Source organism: Sceloporus occidentalis, unplaced genomic scaffold, assembly GCF_023333645.1.
Source record: "Sceloporus occidentalis isolate IW3139 unplaced genomic scaffold, rSceOcc1.0.p SCAF_47, whole genome shotgun sequence".
NCBI classification, from domain to species: domain Eukaryota; kingdom Metazoa; phylum Chordata; class Lepidosauria; order Squamata; family Phrynosomatidae; genus Sceloporus; species Sceloporus occidentalis.
In genome coordinates, this window is record NW_028317027.1 from 2,210,556 (window position 1) to 2,228,498 (window position 17,943).

Here is a 17,943-nt window from a genome sequence, read left to right on the forward strand (position 1 = left end):
ACTTCTGCTGTTGGAGAAAAACTTTTTGGTCTATATGAAGGCCTTTTTTTTGCAAAAGGGGATTTGGTTTTAACTCAATCCACTATTATTTACCAAGGGGCCAACTAGCAAGTTTCTTCAGCAAAAAGGGTGAGTATAAGGAGATTTTAAAGAAATCTTGCCGATTACATTATACAAGGACAGCCAAGATCTTCTTGTAGCAAAGGCTTAGAGGTTGGACCTTCATAATGTATAGTGAAGTCAATGAGCTGGGAAACACAACTCTCCAGCAGACTCTCCGGTTGACTCTTACTTTAACGAATAAAACAATTAATAATAATAATACAATATATATTTTCTGAATAAAAGTTGTTGCAAAATCTAACAAACTTTACCTTTCTGCAAGAAGAAACTTCTTTAAGGCTCAAAAACATCCGACTGTAGTACATCAAAAAATGTTTTCTAATATAATCTTGGTGGATTACTTTATCGGATAGCTACATGAATTGAACACCCCCCCTTCCCCACTCAGTAATAAAACTAAACCCTGTGTAAGGAAAAAGACTTAACATGTACTGTGCTCTATATTTGTATATGCCTATAGGGAATTTCTCCTGTGCATCACAACAAAACCACCGGCCTGTGTATAATCCAACATGTGCAGAGTGACTACATCCTTTTCGCAGCATATTCCCTATTCAGAATTTCAACACGCTCCTTATTTCTTTCAAAAGAAGTCACAGACCACAATGATAATTTGGTCACTCGGATACAGCTGGGAAAATAGTACGCTATTCTTTTAATAATAAAAAAAACCCTGTACACAGCTCTATTGTGCGCAGGCTCTGTAGGTTGCTATGCTACAGAACGAAATGCCATTAAATTCAATTTTACCTGCTCCATGCTGCGCGGTAAGCAAAGCATGTACCACAGGCCATAGGGCCTGCATGTATATCATTGAGACCAACCACAAAGCAGGTTTGGGGCCTTTTCTTATCAGACTGTAGTGAGATAACAGTGTCTAGTCAGGAACTCTTTGACCTCACTAAGGTAAATACCACATAAAGCGCTGAAGACGCTAGGTCATCGTATCAGCCGCCCACGCTCAGTCTTTTATTTTACCGGAAAAATTACTTAGTGCATCTCTGCTTCCGTTTGCCTCAGATACCGCTTTCCGGAACTGCTCCAGAATTGCATGAAGTTCAGCGGAACGTTGCAGGGTTCTATGTTCCGCAATACGTAGGCGTTCTTTCAAAGCATGAAATTCCCGCTGGTATGCAATCAACTTCTCTGCATGAAAGGAAAAAAAAAAAAAAGTAATGGACAATTCGCAAAAAAAAAAAAGGATCTACAAGTCCCCATGAATTATAGCAACTAGAACCGCAAGGTTGAATTTTAGTTCTTTCTTTGATTCCCACACTTGCTACGCGTTCTATTAAATTTTTCGATTGATGACACCTCATCATGTGGAAAATTCTCAACCACTGGTTTATTTTCCAAGCACGAAAACGTGTTGTAAAAACAGGAGTTTTAGCTCATTAAATAAAAGCTTTACAAAGGGGGCCTTGATCAACAAGTTGCCCCATGGTGTATATGTGTGTGTGTGTAAATGCTTGCTGGTGTATCACAGAAATTATACTCTCCATAATTAGGTTTAATTGAGTAACTTTTTTCCTGGCGTTCTTTACCTCTGCAACAATAACTATAATTACTCTAGCAGATCTCCTATCTAATGAAACAACCTACAGGTTCAACTGGTTGTGTAGAGTTGTTAAGCACAACTGTAATAGAACTCTTTAATAATACAGCTTTGCCCATTGCTCAAGAAAGTAAAATGCTGATCTAAGTCGATCCTTAGATTGGAAAATAAAATCTTTCTGGATACCTTTGTGCCAATGTTCCATCTAATTTTTCTTAGTTGGCGTGCGCAGAAAATTTCTCTTGTGCAAAAAGTTTCACAGAGCAAAAATTTTGTGCGCACAATATCCGCACCGCATAAAGTTTCCAAAAAATTATAATTTTTTTCTTTTTTGGGGAAAAACTGTTGTGCGCACAATTTTTGGACATGTGCGCTCTCTAAAAAAGCTATGTGCGCGTGCACAAGCGCACAGCTTAGAGGGAACACTGCTTTGTGCACCTAGAAATTTAATGATTATGTGACTATTAAATAATAACACTCAACATTTGGTTATGGGAAAGGAAATAGTAATGACAACACACTAAGTAAAAAATAATGTAAAAAAATCCAAGTGTACTGCTTATCCCAAACAATCATAGTGGGCAATATTACAAATTGCTGAGCAGCTTTTTTTTCTTTTAAAGACCCCAATGATAAAGCTCCATTGGTCACGATTCAGAAGAATACAATCAGCTGTATAACATGGGGATTTTTGTGAACTGTGGTGTGTGTAAGGGGGTGTTCAGGTACTAATTGGGGTGCTAGACGTCAATATGATATCATGTCGCTCTCAAGTAGTCTGTGTGTTTAGTCACCTGGCTGGTGAAGTTTTATTATACCCGGGGACCCTCAGGGTTTGACCTGAAGTCTCCATGTGCTTGAAGTTTTTTTTTATGTTGGTGAAACCAGATACAACCTGTCTGAATACAATTGTTTCCCCAAAATAAAGAGGACAATCTGATTTTCAGTGGATTATTTATGCTGGAATAACAAGACCTGAGACTTTTTCCAAAGCACATAGTGTATTATAAATTATACAGTCAGACTCTACAAACACCTCTAACATATCCAAAAATCACCCATTTGTTTACAAGAGGACCCTCTGAAAGATAAGGAAGGGATTACCGGTACTTTGCCATAATCATGAGCCCAAACTGGTACAATCATTCCAATGCAACCACTTAACACCTAAGAAGAGGAATAAAACTGATCCGGAGAACAGGATGTTCGTGTTGCTGCTCCTAATGTAATAAACATAAGGCAACACATATCAATTGCATATGTTAGTCTGTAAACTATATTAATTGGATCTGTTAACTATATAGAACCATAAAATGTATGTTATTTGTATTAATGTAGTGTCCCCCCATTGTTTTCACATTTACACTTGAATTTTATTTTAAAATCAAGTCCCGTACATATTCTAAGTTGATCTGGGTTCAGCTGCCAAAATTGCAATAAATAAACCTATGAGTTTGTCCTCAGCGATCAGGAAAATAAAGAAATAAAAAAGATATACAGGCCTGCTGTCGCCTAAAATAAACAGATCTGCAGTGTGGAAAATAGGATTTTGAGCTTGATTTCCCACAGTTAAAGGTCTCCCAACAAGCTTTATTTGAACTAGAAGAGACAGCATAAAATCTGATTATTTATTTAGTTATTTTATTTAGTTTAGAGAACAAGTGAAGTATAAAGAAGGAAAAGGGTATTGAAGGGTGGCCTTTAGGACAATAAATTTACAAGTGGACTACAGAGGTGGTATGGATCTGTAACCCATTCCGCCAACACTAACACACAATAACACAGAAAAGGCTAAATTATGTTATAATTCATCATTATTTTCACTTAGTTTTTTTTCTGTAGTTTGTGAGGCACCCTTTATTCACTCAACTCTAAAACTTGATCTTGATGTCTCCTGCCTAATCCATATTAACCTGGACCCTAAGTGCTGTGTATGTTAATGATATCCCATGCCCAGTGAAGCAGCCCATTCATTAAAGCTACAACCTGTTTTGCTATCTAAGATGAGCTAATTTCAGCAGAAACCAAGATTAAAAAAAAACAATGTTACTTGTGTTATTTTTATTATTTACGTTTCTAATTTCTTTGGATTTGTATTTCCCAGCTCTGACACGGCATCTACCTCTACCAAAGACGTAACCGAGAAAACCTTCCATTACAAAGTTGGTACCGTGACCTGGCTCAAAGAGTCTTTAACAATGGACATTGATCTGCCATTATAAAAAGCAATGGTAAGCTTAATTTTAAAGAGAGTCCTATGGTTCTGTACAATTCCAGCATCACTGACGGCAGAAACGTAAAAAAAAAAAATGTTGCTATACCATATGAACAGCTAATAAATAATATACTGTTATTAAAGAACCAATATTGGCAGGTGTCTCATTTCTTCCTGAAATAGTGAATAGACCCCAGTGGCAGTAGCAAATGACATGTACGCAAGAAAAACCATCAGTTTTTAGATACCACACACACGCGATTAGCTGCATGTGCATAAGTATACTGACGAATGCTTCCTGGTTGTAGTAGATGCGGCTGGGGGAGGAGTTAAACAAGACACAAGTCTCATTTCCTAACGCTAGAAACTTACTGCCAATTTGCATGCAGTAAAATGCACTGGCCTTCATGTAAAAAAGGACTCTATGGAATATGATGGTGCTATATAAAACAATAAACACTATTTATAATAAATTATGTGAATTTAGCATGAAAATAGGGCTACAACAGAAGAGCAATGCCAGAAGCCAAGAAAATAGCATTATTTAATCAGTATTAGGTTGTGGCAAGTAAAAAAAAAACATACATGTTTTCTTTTAATTTCCATTACCTTGACATGAGACATCCAGCCAAAAATGGGGTACCCTGGCTATGGCACACAGAGAGAGAGAGAGGACTACTTTACTGGAAATGTGAATGGAAGGTGTTTTTTTTCTGTTTTACAAGTTAAAATACAACCCCTATTAAAGGCATGAAGATTAAGCAGTTGAAAGAAATCATTTTTTTTTTTGTAAAGCACTACAGTTCTTCTTATGAAAACATAAGGCTGAAAGGAAGACATTATTCAACTTGCATCAATAGATTGATTCATGTAAAATTCTGGCATGTTTGTATTTCAAGTATGAAAACACACGCTCTTAGAAGGAAATGTATTTACTGTAGAATGCAGTCAGCTCGCCTAAACGACAGCACAGGGTATCACATACATACTCATCCAGCTGGACTTATTACACACAAAAGAAGGCTTTCTACTCCCTCCTACACTCACAAAATCCACTTGGAAAGGAACTTTGTTTTAAAAATAGATGGTTGTTTGATGAAAAACTCAAAATCCAATGTTCTACAGAAACATTACAATATTTAACGTTTCTGTTTCAAGAAGAAAAAGGGCTTTCAAATGTTTCCTCTTAAATGACTCATGGTAACGGTCTAGATCCCAATCTGTGTATTTTGAAACATTAATATATAAACAGGATTTTATTGTTTACAAGGATATGTTAAAGAAACAATGCATGAAGCCCAGCATGTCCCAAACAAGCCTCCCAAAAGTATCTGATAAAATTAATTAAATCGGTCATAGATCAAACAAATCTCATGTGGTGCCAAACACAAAGGCTGCTGGCCGCATATGACCCTTAAAAATGCCACCTTGGGTTGATGTTAAGGCGAATGCATGGCACCCATGCTCAGTAATCTAAAAGTCTATCTAAAGTTTCACCATAGCTAATGAAGTCATGTGGGTTGCATGCTTGTGTGAGTGCCTGTCTATCTGGGTACTCTACTGGTCTGACCCAGAGTCTCTGTGTTTAGTTCTGCTTCCCTTGGTCTACGGATAAGTTTCTCCCCCTTTTCCCTCCCCACCACCCAAAAGGCTATCCCCACCCTTTCACAAAGCCACTCCCCCTTTGGAAAGAAGAGCTCTCAGTAGCCTACACTGGGACGTTCCAAGGTATGCTTATGTATCTGAATCTGTGAGTTATGTTCTTGTGTGAGTTCCTGTTGCCAATTGTTGATAGTTGTGAAGTTGTGTAGGACTCTGTGTGAACGCTGCGAGTTGTGCGAGGGATCTGAACGCTGTAAGTAGTGTTCTTACGTTAATGATTGTTGTGACTTGTACAAGCCCCTGAGTGCTGTGAGTTAATACATGTTCTTATAGAGCACCAGAAGATTCCATGACACTCTTACTATAGCGTGAAAACTAACAATAACACTAAAATGGAGAAACTACAGTACAAACTGACAATAATGTTAACACATTTTAAGATATAATGGTACATAAGGAGAAGAGGGCCATCCTCTTGGGAGTTTACAATTTACTAGGAGTTGAGGGGGAACGTTTATGAGAGGATAATGTGATTGAAGGGAGGACAATGAGGAGAAGAAACCTGAGATATTGCAGTTGCCCATTATACTCCTCACGTGACATAAAGAATCCAAGAACAGATCTTATACAGCCACTTGATAGAAAGAGGAGAACCAGACTGTGCACAGGACCCCCCAGCAAAAACAGATGAACTGATAAATTACAACAGCTACAGCATACTACATCAACTACATTTAATCAAGAAGGCTTCTTTTTAGTAACAATACTCAGCTTCCTTTTGCATCATTTCCAGAATTATACTGATGTGAGAGATTACCTTTGCACTATTGCCAGACACCATTAGCATGTAAGGCTGCCAAGGGGTTTAATTCACTAGCCCTATAGACAGGGAAAAACAGATAAAGTATACCTTATAATTAACACACAACAGGATCTTTGACTTCAGGAGAGGTGCGTACGCCATAACATTTTGCACTCAAATGCTGTGCAGAACGAGAAGTGGATCATTATTTGGGCTGCTATTTCATAAAAAGGCTGTGCAAGCTCATTGAATGTGCTACACAAATCCTGAGTAATTTGCAAAGTACATCGTAGGAGGATGAATACTGTATTATATTGAGATAAAAATGTTAAAGGATAAAAGCATTATTAGAATTTAACTGCCAGGCGTAAACGAGAAGGCAGCAGCTATCACAGCACAAACCAATAGAAAATTCACTCCAAACTAGTCTTACTAGTGCAATCGCCTTCACTCTGCCAGTAACCCGGGGGCGACATATCTATGAAGTTTGGTGAGTACCAGACAAAAACTAGCAGATACAAGCTAAGATTTTACATAAAAATAAATTTTATCCACCTATTGCAACCCACACGATCTGGGGTGAGATAAATGTTGAATTATCTACACACTGGGGCATCCTGCTGGACTTTAAATGTCCACACTTCAAATAGTCCTGGTGGCCTATTCTATAACAGTAGGTGGACTTCTAAGTAACTTCATTGCACGTTTTTGCATTTACCTTACGTCTAATTTAATTTCAGTGCTTTACCAAGAACTTTATCAATCTCAATCTGTTTAAACCTTTGGTGCTCTATACACAGCAATGTAGACCTAAATCAGGGGGCTCCTGGCAAACAACGTCTGTTGCTGGAGAAGCCCCCCCAGCTCAGCGTCCGGCTATGCCCAAGACTAAATTGTGGGTCCAAGATATGTTTTATATTGAGGCTAGTTGATATTGAGCAACTAACATCTTGAACAGCCAAGGGTTATTGTTGTACAGAGACAATATTCTTTCCTGAACGCAACTATTTTTTTCCAATCACGTGAGAGAATTATTCTATCACACGCAAAACCCTGAATAAACAAATACTCCAAAAGACAACTATAAAACAAAGACTCCAAGGACCACTTTGTAGCTAGGAAAGTTCAGTCTGTAACTAAACTGTTATTCTGTCATCACACAACTTTCCATTTGTGTTTGTCTGTAACGGGAGCTGATGCCTTCTGGTTTCTCCTTTAAGTGACCTTCCCACTCAACCCATACTGCGAGGGATCTCATACCTAAAGCACTTCAAATAGTGATTCTTACTTTAGCTCTATTACGGTCGGAAAGAATGTCTAGAAGGAAGAATTTAAAATACAGCCTCGTATCTTGACTACTTACTACTGGCAGAATAAGAACAAGGCATGTAAGTATTGAATCAAAGAACAAAGACCCTTTAAATGTTACAAGAGTTAAAGGTAACGGATATCCTAGAGTGGAAGAAATTGTGATCTAGGAACAGATATTTTAGCATGAGATGGTTCGTACTCTATTCATATGTAATAGCCAGATGTTGAAGTCTTAATTCATTTTAAGTATATATTGGGGGAAGGGGAGGCAAAAGCCAAAACAAAACATGGTTCCAGATCGAAAGGGAAAATCTGGGAAGCTGCAAACCCCATACGAGAACCTCAGACAAAGCAGAGAGAGCAACGCGTGAAACAGGCAAAGAAACAGACTGCAAGAGACGAGCATCTGTTGTGTCCATTTCCAGATTTCTGTGGATCCAAGCTTCTGACCGAGAGCTCTGCACCTGGCCTGTCAGCTGGAACGAGGATTGTATATCATCAAACGGGCATGACGGGTAAACTTGCAGAAGGATAACGCACGATGACGCCTAGAAATAAATCTGTTTCGGTCAACTTGCTTATCTATTTATTGAAACATAAGAATTGTGAGTGCAAAATGCAGTTGAGGTATCCAATCCATTAGAAGAAAAAAAAAAAAATAAAGATTAGCTTTATAATAAAAGCACGTGGACTAACAGCTCACGGAAAAAATCTTTGCGTTCGCCAACGACTTGGTGCAAGGATTATCTGTAGTGTGGACCACGCTATAAACCTGGACTTTTAGGACTTGCAGAAATAACGGTTAGCAAGGAAACGGGTAAAGAAGCACCACTATTACACCACTTTAATACAGTTGAGTGGTTTTAAGGTGACAAGCACACTGTCAGTAAGCGCACCTTTTCTTTTCTCAGTAATAGCAGAATTGTGTAAATTGCTTGCTTTTCCATCTTTTCAGTGTTCACATGCGACTTTCTCTTTTACGGATGAAAAGCTCTGCATGTGTTATTTCTGGGTATTTATCTTTCCCTCCCTCCTTTTCTCCCACTCCCCAGACTTCATGCAGGGCTATTAAAAAGGAAGGTTCTGAAGGGCGCAGGGCTTGTATCATTTACACCATTGCCTGATATGCTTAGCTTCTTGTAATATGGCCCTGCAAAGTGCATATCTACATATCTAAACTGAATTATCTCGGTTCTCTTCAAAATCTGTTTGACGTGATTAAAAAGAACAGTGTCATTTCCTTTATCGACCTATAGTTAAAGAACGTTGAGCAGTCAATTAACTCATCACACACTTTCAGTGTCATATAATTAGCTGTTAAGCTGCCTGCTGAGTACGCTTCATTAGCTGATGTTGCTGGATCATGCGACCCGTCTCTACGAGACACTGTGTCGCTCACACAGTAACATTCGCAACCATACACTCACTTATCATTTAACCGGGTCTATAATACAATGTGCCCTACCCCTGGCTTGTGGATGTGCCCTACCCCTGGCTTGTGGATGTGCCCTACCCCTGGCTTGTGGATGTGCCCAAAGACATATCTACAGGCGGCAGAGTCTTCTCTAAATAATAAAGTATTAACTGGCTATATGTTTATGGAACTGAAAAGTATGAAAGTCCACAGAGATTTTCAGGGCGGGGGGAGGTATGTGCCTTTCCCAATGATACTGAAGATGAGCAAGAATACCATCTGGACAGATACCAAAGGTTGGGCATCAAGCAGAATGAGGGGGAGCAGTTATGGAGATAACATTCTGCCATGCTATTTATGTAGCTGTGTAGATATATGGCAGTTAGACAAAAAAACCCAGATGAGAATAATCCGATGACTGCTCATGTATGCTGCAAAATGCTCCATTCATTAAGGTGGACCTGTCATGGAATTTCTCTGGGTGTTGGGTAAAAGAAGCAGCATAGAGAAATAATTCCTAATTCTAAACTTACATAACAAAAACTAAGACAGGGCTAGTCCCAGACCAAACAAGGAAAGAATACTCTAGATTTGGATATCTTCTATTTCCACATACCCCAGTTAAAAAAAACAATGTAATACACAGAAGGCACTGCACTCGTACCACTGTCTCCTGCATGCCACTAAGACCCATCCCATAAGACTAAGGCTAATAGATCAAAAAACAAATTGTTGCCGGAAATGAAGATGCCAAACGTTCCCTCACGCCATCAAAAACACAGAGGAGGGAGGTTTATTTCAAGAGAAATGTTAGAACAAGAGATCATTATCCAGAACTATAAGGTAAACATGTATTACTTTCTGATAGGGTGGCGGATAAATGGAACAACCTCCCAGCAGAAATGGTAGACATTAATACAGTAAGAGAAATTAAACAAGACGACACCAGGTATTAATTAGGATGTTGACATCAGGAAAAATGGGCAGCCTAGATGGGCTGAATGGGTCTTGTCTGCTGTGAAATTCTACATTTCTATTCTATGGTCGATTAATCCAAATATCAATATCACCTCTACAATGCTATATTAACATTGAATATCATATGCTTCTGTTCCACATCAGTTCCTTTGGTAAGTAAGATATTTGTTCCTTAAAATCCACATGTTTAAAACACTTCGGCTTTCACTTAATAAAAGCTGCCATAGAAGCATAAACAATGATGTTCAAAATTACGTATTATACCATTAATACTCTTGTGCCAAGTCCTCTCCGAAATTCTAATACACCAATCACATGCCCTTCTGGATCATACATACCAGATTACACTGGAAAGGGAGCTACACAGTATATTGGCCATCATAGTAACAGAGCTAGCAATTGCTGCAATTTCAGTAAATTACACATAAGGAGAAAGCTGTTTAATACATAAAAATAAACTTTACCCACCAAAATACACTATCTTGAATTATTGTGTCATAAGTAGTAAATATGAAGGTAGAAAAAGGGTACGGAAACAGAGAAAACTATAGAAACATAGATCCTATCTCCCTAAATGAAAATAGAATAAAATATAACCTTTATTAAATAACACCTAATATCCTCATGTAGGCTGTAGCCTTAAAACAAACGATAATTGGCAACAGCATCCTTAACCAGCTTAAGGTAGGACTCACGGGTGCTAAAATCATACGCTGAACAGAGGAAAATATTTGCTTTGAAATAGTCCTTATATTGGGAATAAGACCCAACTAGTCATCTCTTTCCATCAGGAGTCAGAAGCGATAGCCCTTTCTATAAGGTCAGCATAATGAACATTAACACGTTACGCCGCTCACTAATGGGGCTTCATCAGGGGGCCTAGATGATATTAGATTTATATTTCAGTCTATTTTCATTTAAGGAGACAGGATCTTTAGTTTTTCCATAGCTAAAAGTAAATAAATAATACCTTCATGAGAAAAGGTGAGCTGGGATGAAAAGCAGGAGCTCAATATGGAGATTAGATGCCTAAAGCGTTCCACGTTATCCACACTTACTCACAGGCTCTCAATGATTTGTTCTCCGGCTGCTGCATAGGTTCTAGCTGCTATGGCTACCTGAACCACCCAGATCCACCAAATGGGAAGAGTAAATTCATGAGGATGACTGAAGAGACTGTCAGTCATTGACGTACACATCAGGTGGTTTTGTAATGCACACATATCCCTGATTTTAAATTTTAACCACTATTACGTCAACATACCTGTTAGGAAAATTGAGGGATTCTCATTACGTACAATTTGTTGGAGTAATGCTAGAGATCTTTCTATTGACTGCCTCAATCTTTATGCGTTGTTGGGTCTTTCAAATGAAACTTTGGCAATCCCTCAGAGAGCTTCTTCATGAACTGCCCAGTTGTACTAATTTTGCACAGAAGGGGCTATTCACTAAATGACGAAATGTTCTTTCCACTTCTAGGCTTTAGCACACATTATGAAGGTCTAGTGACTTTCTCCTAGAAGAGGGTCTTGACCAGCCCTGTATAATATAGAGTTAAATCAAAGTCTGCTCATCGTTCCCGACTATGCTACCCAGAGCTAAACGATGCCGGCCTGTCCCGGAGAAAGAGGAGAGTGACTCGGAGACACTGGGTCAAACCTGAAGAGTTCCCAGGCATGCTCCTCATCCATGTTATTATGAACTATGCAGGGCCATTTCAGCCTCTCTGCTGGAGCAATCATAATCAATAGGGAATCAAAGGAGATTAAACCACAACTCTCTATTTAGTGAATAAAACCCAGACAACTAAGCACCCTCCCCAAAAATGTTATCCCTCTGAGGCTAGGTTTCCACTTGGCTATTTTTTGCAAAAACGCCCATAATACCGCCAATTTAGCCACACGGCGTTTTATTAGTGAAAAAACGCTGCGGCCAGATGTTAGCTGTTCTTCAATAGGAAATCGCACAATGCCATATCCACTTGGCGTTTTTTTGTTTGGCGTTTTTCTGCTTTTTTGGGCTCTGTGGCAGTTTTTCAAAATCGCAGCATGTTGACACTCTGGCGTTTTCTGCAAGGAAATCTTGGCGTTTTCCTCCTATAGAAGTCTATGGGAGAGAAAAACGCCATGAAAAAGCCATGTGGGTTTTGTATGGCGTTTTTTCCCACAGTTACAAAAAAGGGTCAGGATCCAGGAAGAGCTGCCATTTTCCCAGTACTGTGGTAAAACTTTTATCTGCTTGTACACTGTGTGCTGTCTCTGTGTAATTTATTAGCAGCATGGCACCCAGAATTGTCTTTGATGTGTCCAAACTTATTCAACTAGTGAGTATCCCTTGCACTTTGCACCATGATTTGGGGCCAATCTTCCTAGAGGAGCAGATATTCGGAATAAAGCATGCCTTACAAACCACAGAAAAGAGACAAAAGGGTCCGCCGGGGCGTGTTTAAGTAGAACTCCCTATCAGGAGGGGGCAGATACTTGCCATTTATCCTAATCCCTTTTAGCTGGGTGACAATTCTAACGTGTAAAGGCTGGCAAAACTGCCTAAGGTCAAAAAAGCAATTTCCACAGAAAGGCTAAAATGCCAGAAAAAACGCCAAAACGCAGGTAAATGCAGTGGCAGTTTTCCTGGCGTTTTTCATCAAGAAAATAACGCAGGAAAAACACCCAAGTGGAAACCTTGCCTAAAACAGTCTTTCACCAGACTCACAATACGCAAAAGCAGTGAAGTGGTTACTGGAACCAGACTGTTTAGGTGTTCTGTATGTTTTTTGCATAATGATAATAGTTTCCTTCATTCTCAGTAGCAAGATCCCCAGGAGACTCTTCAGCGTTTCTGAGCTATTTGTAGCACAACATCGCAAAAAATATTGCAGTTTTTTTTTTCTTGCAATGGTACATTTTGAATATTTCAACTTTTTCCCTCAACAAATTGAAGAAAAGGTAAAATTTAATTTTTGCTAAAAAAAATATATATATATATATATTAAATGCTAAGGATGAAAAATAAATATTGAGTGCCAATTCAAGAGTATGTAAATTACGGTAATTTCAATCTACCCAACTTCCTTTTTAACCTATAGTGGATACATACTTCTGGCTGGTTGTCACGGGTCCTTGTTCCTGTTCGGTATGATACATCAAGAGACATAAGTATAAGCTTAAAATGGACAGAAATTAACCTGGAATTACCTTCCATGTAACCTCAGGGTCTGAAATGTTTTTCTTTGCTACCTAATTTTCTCTCTTTTAGCTGCCAGGCATCTTTTGCAGAAAATGTACGGTATTTTGCCTTTTTTTCTGAAGGTTGCAAATTGCATACCGTGTATCCTGGCTGCACGGGTGTTATTCACAGAAAGACCCCCCTCTCAAAGCATGTTGGGAGTTGTCATGCACATTAGCTGTCGAGCAGGTACAAGCAACCTGTCAGTCCATATGTTGGGAAATAAAGCTCACTCATACTATAAAATAGATTAACATGGTGGGGTTTGTTTCAGGGTGTCTACTTTTCCTTTCCTGTGGGGGTTGTCACACAAGTGCTGCTCGAGTATCCAAAAAGAAGGTCCTTTCATACCGGCCAACATTTCAGATGATCAGAGAGGAGCATGTTTGTTTTAGGGAGTGTGGTTAATGGCATGTCGGGCTGGGGTTTAACGACTCATTGATAGGTAACAATGCAAGGCATTTAGAAGGAAAATAAGAGTACAATATTTTATTGACACTGTGTAAATTAGTATGTCACAGGTTCATGGCGCAATATTAAACTTCTGGAGAATGTCCCCATGTTTCATATTTATTAAGTTCAGGACATAAGCATCAATGTTATTCATGGGGAGAAAATGTCCCTAGTCCCAATATTTTTATTATAATACCATCAAATGTAATGGGTTATTGTAGGATCGGTCTTACGTTAGAACATTCCACCAGCTTTTATTTTATCCTGTTGGTATTAGCGTTTGCTACCATGGGATCATTTTCTCGCCTTGGGTGCATTGGGTATTCCAGCCAACTCACTTACCTTTGCCATTCTGCCAGGCCGTGTACCAGGACAGGCTGAGGAAACAAGTGATAAATGCGAGGGCAGTGGCCACAGTTCCATTTCGGAGCCTCATTTCATTGCACCATCACAATGGTTCAAGGAGTCTCTTTTCTCAGTTTTAATACTGGAAAAATACAAATTGTAATCCTGTGTCAGGCTACGGGCAGATCAACATCGGTGCCGATTAGGCTGGGCGTCCACATTTACACAAACCACCATGATCTTTCTCTTCATACTTCGTGCACAGCTACTTTCCCTTCACCCTGTTGCCATACAAGAAAACAAAAAAGAGACAGGATGTGACCCAAATGCTGTAGTTTCCCAAGAGATCACTTCAATGAATAATCAAAATACATAGGAAACATCTTGTAAGAAATGGCCTTATAGAAGCCTAACAGAAAAATAAAATACGGGGGGGGGTATATATAACAAATACACTTCTGGAGCAATCAGCATAGCAACCACTGGAATGATCCTGATGATTGCTCCATTTTTAACAATTTGCACCAGAACTATTCTTACGTGTTCTCTGATGTGCATATAAATTGGTATGTAAGATATATACATTGCACATAAAACTACATTAGAGGTACAGTTGGGGTTTGGTATGGCCGTGGTAGATGCTATCTGCATCAAAAGCTAATAATTCGTTTAAGATCAGCTTAAGGTTTCCACGTGATTTCTGCCCGTCAAAGCACTTCATGTCACTATAGTGCTGATGTGCTTGTTTCGTCTCTTCCCTTGCAGTAGAAAACACTACAGGCCCCTGCAGGAGAATACAAGACATTGTATAGCCAGCAGCTCGGGATTATAGTATTATGAGAATCAGAGATACAGAGAGATAATTGCATTCACAGCGGATAGAGCAAAGAGTACACCGTCAACACCCATTATATTCTCCAGAACCAAGAACACAAACAAACAGATGACCAAAGGACGGCACAGTGTCCCCTAGGTCACTACTGGCCAGCTTTTAAATGCAGATGGCCATCATTAGAGGAGCGTATATGGGCTGGCTCAATAACACCGAAGTGAATGGATTTTCGAGTACAATCAGATCACATTCTCATCTCCATTCCCGATTAGCCAATATTTTAGTGAGCAGAAAATGTTGATACCCATCTATAGCCTATACATACCCCCACACACACCATTTAAAAGTTATATAATGTGCTGTCACTGGACAGGTTCCAAAGGGCAATATTATTATTTGTTTCTCATGGGGATAGTAACATTTTGTTTGTTTGATAATTCAGTGAAAAACAAAATATATGATTGACTTGCTGTGTATCATCGTATCGCTTTCTTTCCTGCACAACCATAGATCCCTGGATCCTCTCCCTTATGCATCCTTCTAAGACCATGTTCTTGCAAAAGTACCATCACCAACAGTGTTACAACCCTACAAGTGTCTGAACAACTCATTGCTTTCTCCAGCCCTTCACAGATGGCTTTAGGTGAACCCATTCAGTGCCTATTGTTCCACTGACATGAGCACATCTACCAGAGCTTGTCAGCCATCCCCACATCACCTCCGAGGTCACACCAGGGGACGAATGATGCATCACTCTAACCTCTCTGTGCAGCTACAGGAAACCCACGCAGAGCAGCCCAGGGCCAGAGCAGTGACACAGAATGCTGTGCAGGGCACTGGAAAGACTGACAGGTCATGAAGCAGATCCTGACTCTCTCTACACACTGCAAATGCCCCTAGGCGCCCTGCATCAGTGCTGCCCGGGGCCACAGAAGGCTGGACTATCTAGCACAGACAGATGCTGGGTCCTCTCCTCACTGGCCTCTTTCATGGCAGTCGGGATCACCATCCCATGCTGGAGCTTTCCTCCTGAAGTCACAGCTCGTACCGTTCAATGATCCTCTGATCCCGACTCGGTGTCTGACAACTTCAATAAGGCGGCACTCCCGGTTTCCTCTGTCCAGCTTATGACACCGAGCAGAGATCGATGTTCCATTCTAGAAGCCCCATGCTGCGTGCGCAATGCTGCCCTCAGTACGACAATCCGTCCAGCTGCTTCTCCACCGTTCTCCCACCTATAGGGATAACGAACACACCTCCTTCGCGCCGCACCCCCTGTCGCCTCCCCACCAATCATACGCTAGTAGGGGCGGGGACAGTAACTAAGAAACGCGGGATGCTCACTTGCTAGCTTGAGACTCTGGGAGCGTGGCGGATTGCGAGGCTCCGCCCTGCGGGGGCGTGTTAAGCTCAAACTGGTCCTCGGTCCCAGACTGGTCCAGGCGGTAACGCGCGTTAAAGCAGGGAATAGTTTCCTGTAATAATCCTGATTGGTTCATTACTCAGCAGCGCTAGTGATGGGAAGTTCGGATCATTAAAGCGAATCGGATCATTTCGATTCGTTCACTGAAATGATCCGATTCATGATCCGAATCTTCGGATCACTCAGTGTGACTCACAGGAGTTACTGTTTTCCAGTAACTCCGTGCAGGCACACTAACGATTGGCCCCGCCTCTTTCATTATGAAGTGATGTCAATGAAGGCAGAGAGTCGTTCAAAGATTCGGATCTTACAGGGATCCGAATCTTACAGTGATCCGGATCACTGTAAGATCCGGATCACTGTAAGATCCGGATCTTTGAACGACTCTCTGCCTTCATTGGGATTCGAATCAGTCAGATAATATTACCATACTGTTATAAATAATACATTAATAATCACTGCCCCCAGGATTTACATTCCCCTTTACCTGCAACTGCACCTTAAGCTAATTTTATTAAATTAATTAAATTAACCCTCACCATTAAATTAACCCTAAACACCCCATCAACCATGTCTGCCCCTAAAATTAACCCTTAACACCCCATTAAGCATAACTGCCCCCAAATTAACCCTAAACACCCCATTAAGCATAACTGCCCCTAAATTAACACTAAAGACCCCATTAAGCATAACTGCCCCTAAATTAACCCTAAACACCCCATTAAGCATAACTGCCCCTAAATTAACACTAAAGACCCCATTAAGCATAACTGCCCCTAAATTAACCCTAAACACCCCATTAAGCATAACTGCCCCAAAATTAACCCTAAACACCTCATTAAGCATAACTGCCCCTAAATTAACACTAAAGACTCCATTAAGCATAACTGCCCCAAAATTAACCCTAAACACCTCATTAAGCATAACTGCCCCTAAATTAACACTAAAGACCCCATTAAGCATAACTGCCCCCAAATTAACCCTAAACACCTCATTAAGCATAACGGCCCCTAAATTAACACTAAAGACCCCATTAAGCATAACTGCCCCCAAATTAACCCTAAACACCTCATTAAGCATAACGGCCCCTAAATTAACACTAAAGACCCCATTAAGCATAACTGCCCCTAAATTATCCCTAAACACCCCATTAAGCATAACTGCCCCTAAATTAACACTAAAGACCCCATCAACCATACCAATTTATGAGGTAATTTATCTGGAGTACATGCAATTAATTTAGGGGCAGTTATGGTTAATGGAGTATTTAAGGTTAATTTCAGGGGCCGTTATGGTTAATGGGGTCTTTAGGGTTAATTTCAGGGGCTGTTATGGTTAATGGGATCTTTACGGTTAATTTCAGGGGCAGTTATGGTTGATAGGGTATATGGGTTAATTTTATGCTGATGACTGAGGGTTAATTTAATTAATTTAATAAAGTTAACTGTAGGTGCACTTACAGGTAAAGGGGGGCAAACTTAGGGGAATCTAAATCCTGGGGGCAGTGTGAACATTATTAATGTATTTATTTATAAAAGTATGGTATCAGTAATATTCTCTGAATGATTCGAATCTCTGTAAGATTCGAATCATTTGAATCATTGGAGTCTTCGGATCATTGGAGTCTTCGGATCATTTGAATCATTGAACGAGTCTCTGACTCTA

General features: G+C 39.9%; 1 protein-coding gene across 1 annotated transcript in view; it reads right to left on the reverse strand.

Annotated features, from left to right (window-relative positions):
* LOC149289195 (alpha-1,3-mannosyl-glycoprotein 4-beta-N-acetylglucosaminyltransferase A-like) overlaps nucleotides 1-14,114 on the reverse strand; it is a 31,700-nt gene extending 17,586 nt beyond the window's left edge. Inside the window, exons 1-2 of the mRNA XM_089490923.1 lie at nucleotides 14,021-14,114; nucleotides 1,102-1,269 (exon numbers count right to left, since the gene is read on the reverse strand). Coding sequence (XP_089347049.1) covers nucleotides 1,102-1,269; nucleotides 14,021-14,114 — 262 coding nt within the window. The remainder of the gene's footprint in view (nucleotides 1-1,101; nucleotides 1,270-14,020) is intronic.
* Nucleotides 14,115-17,943: the final 3,829 nt, after the last annotated feature.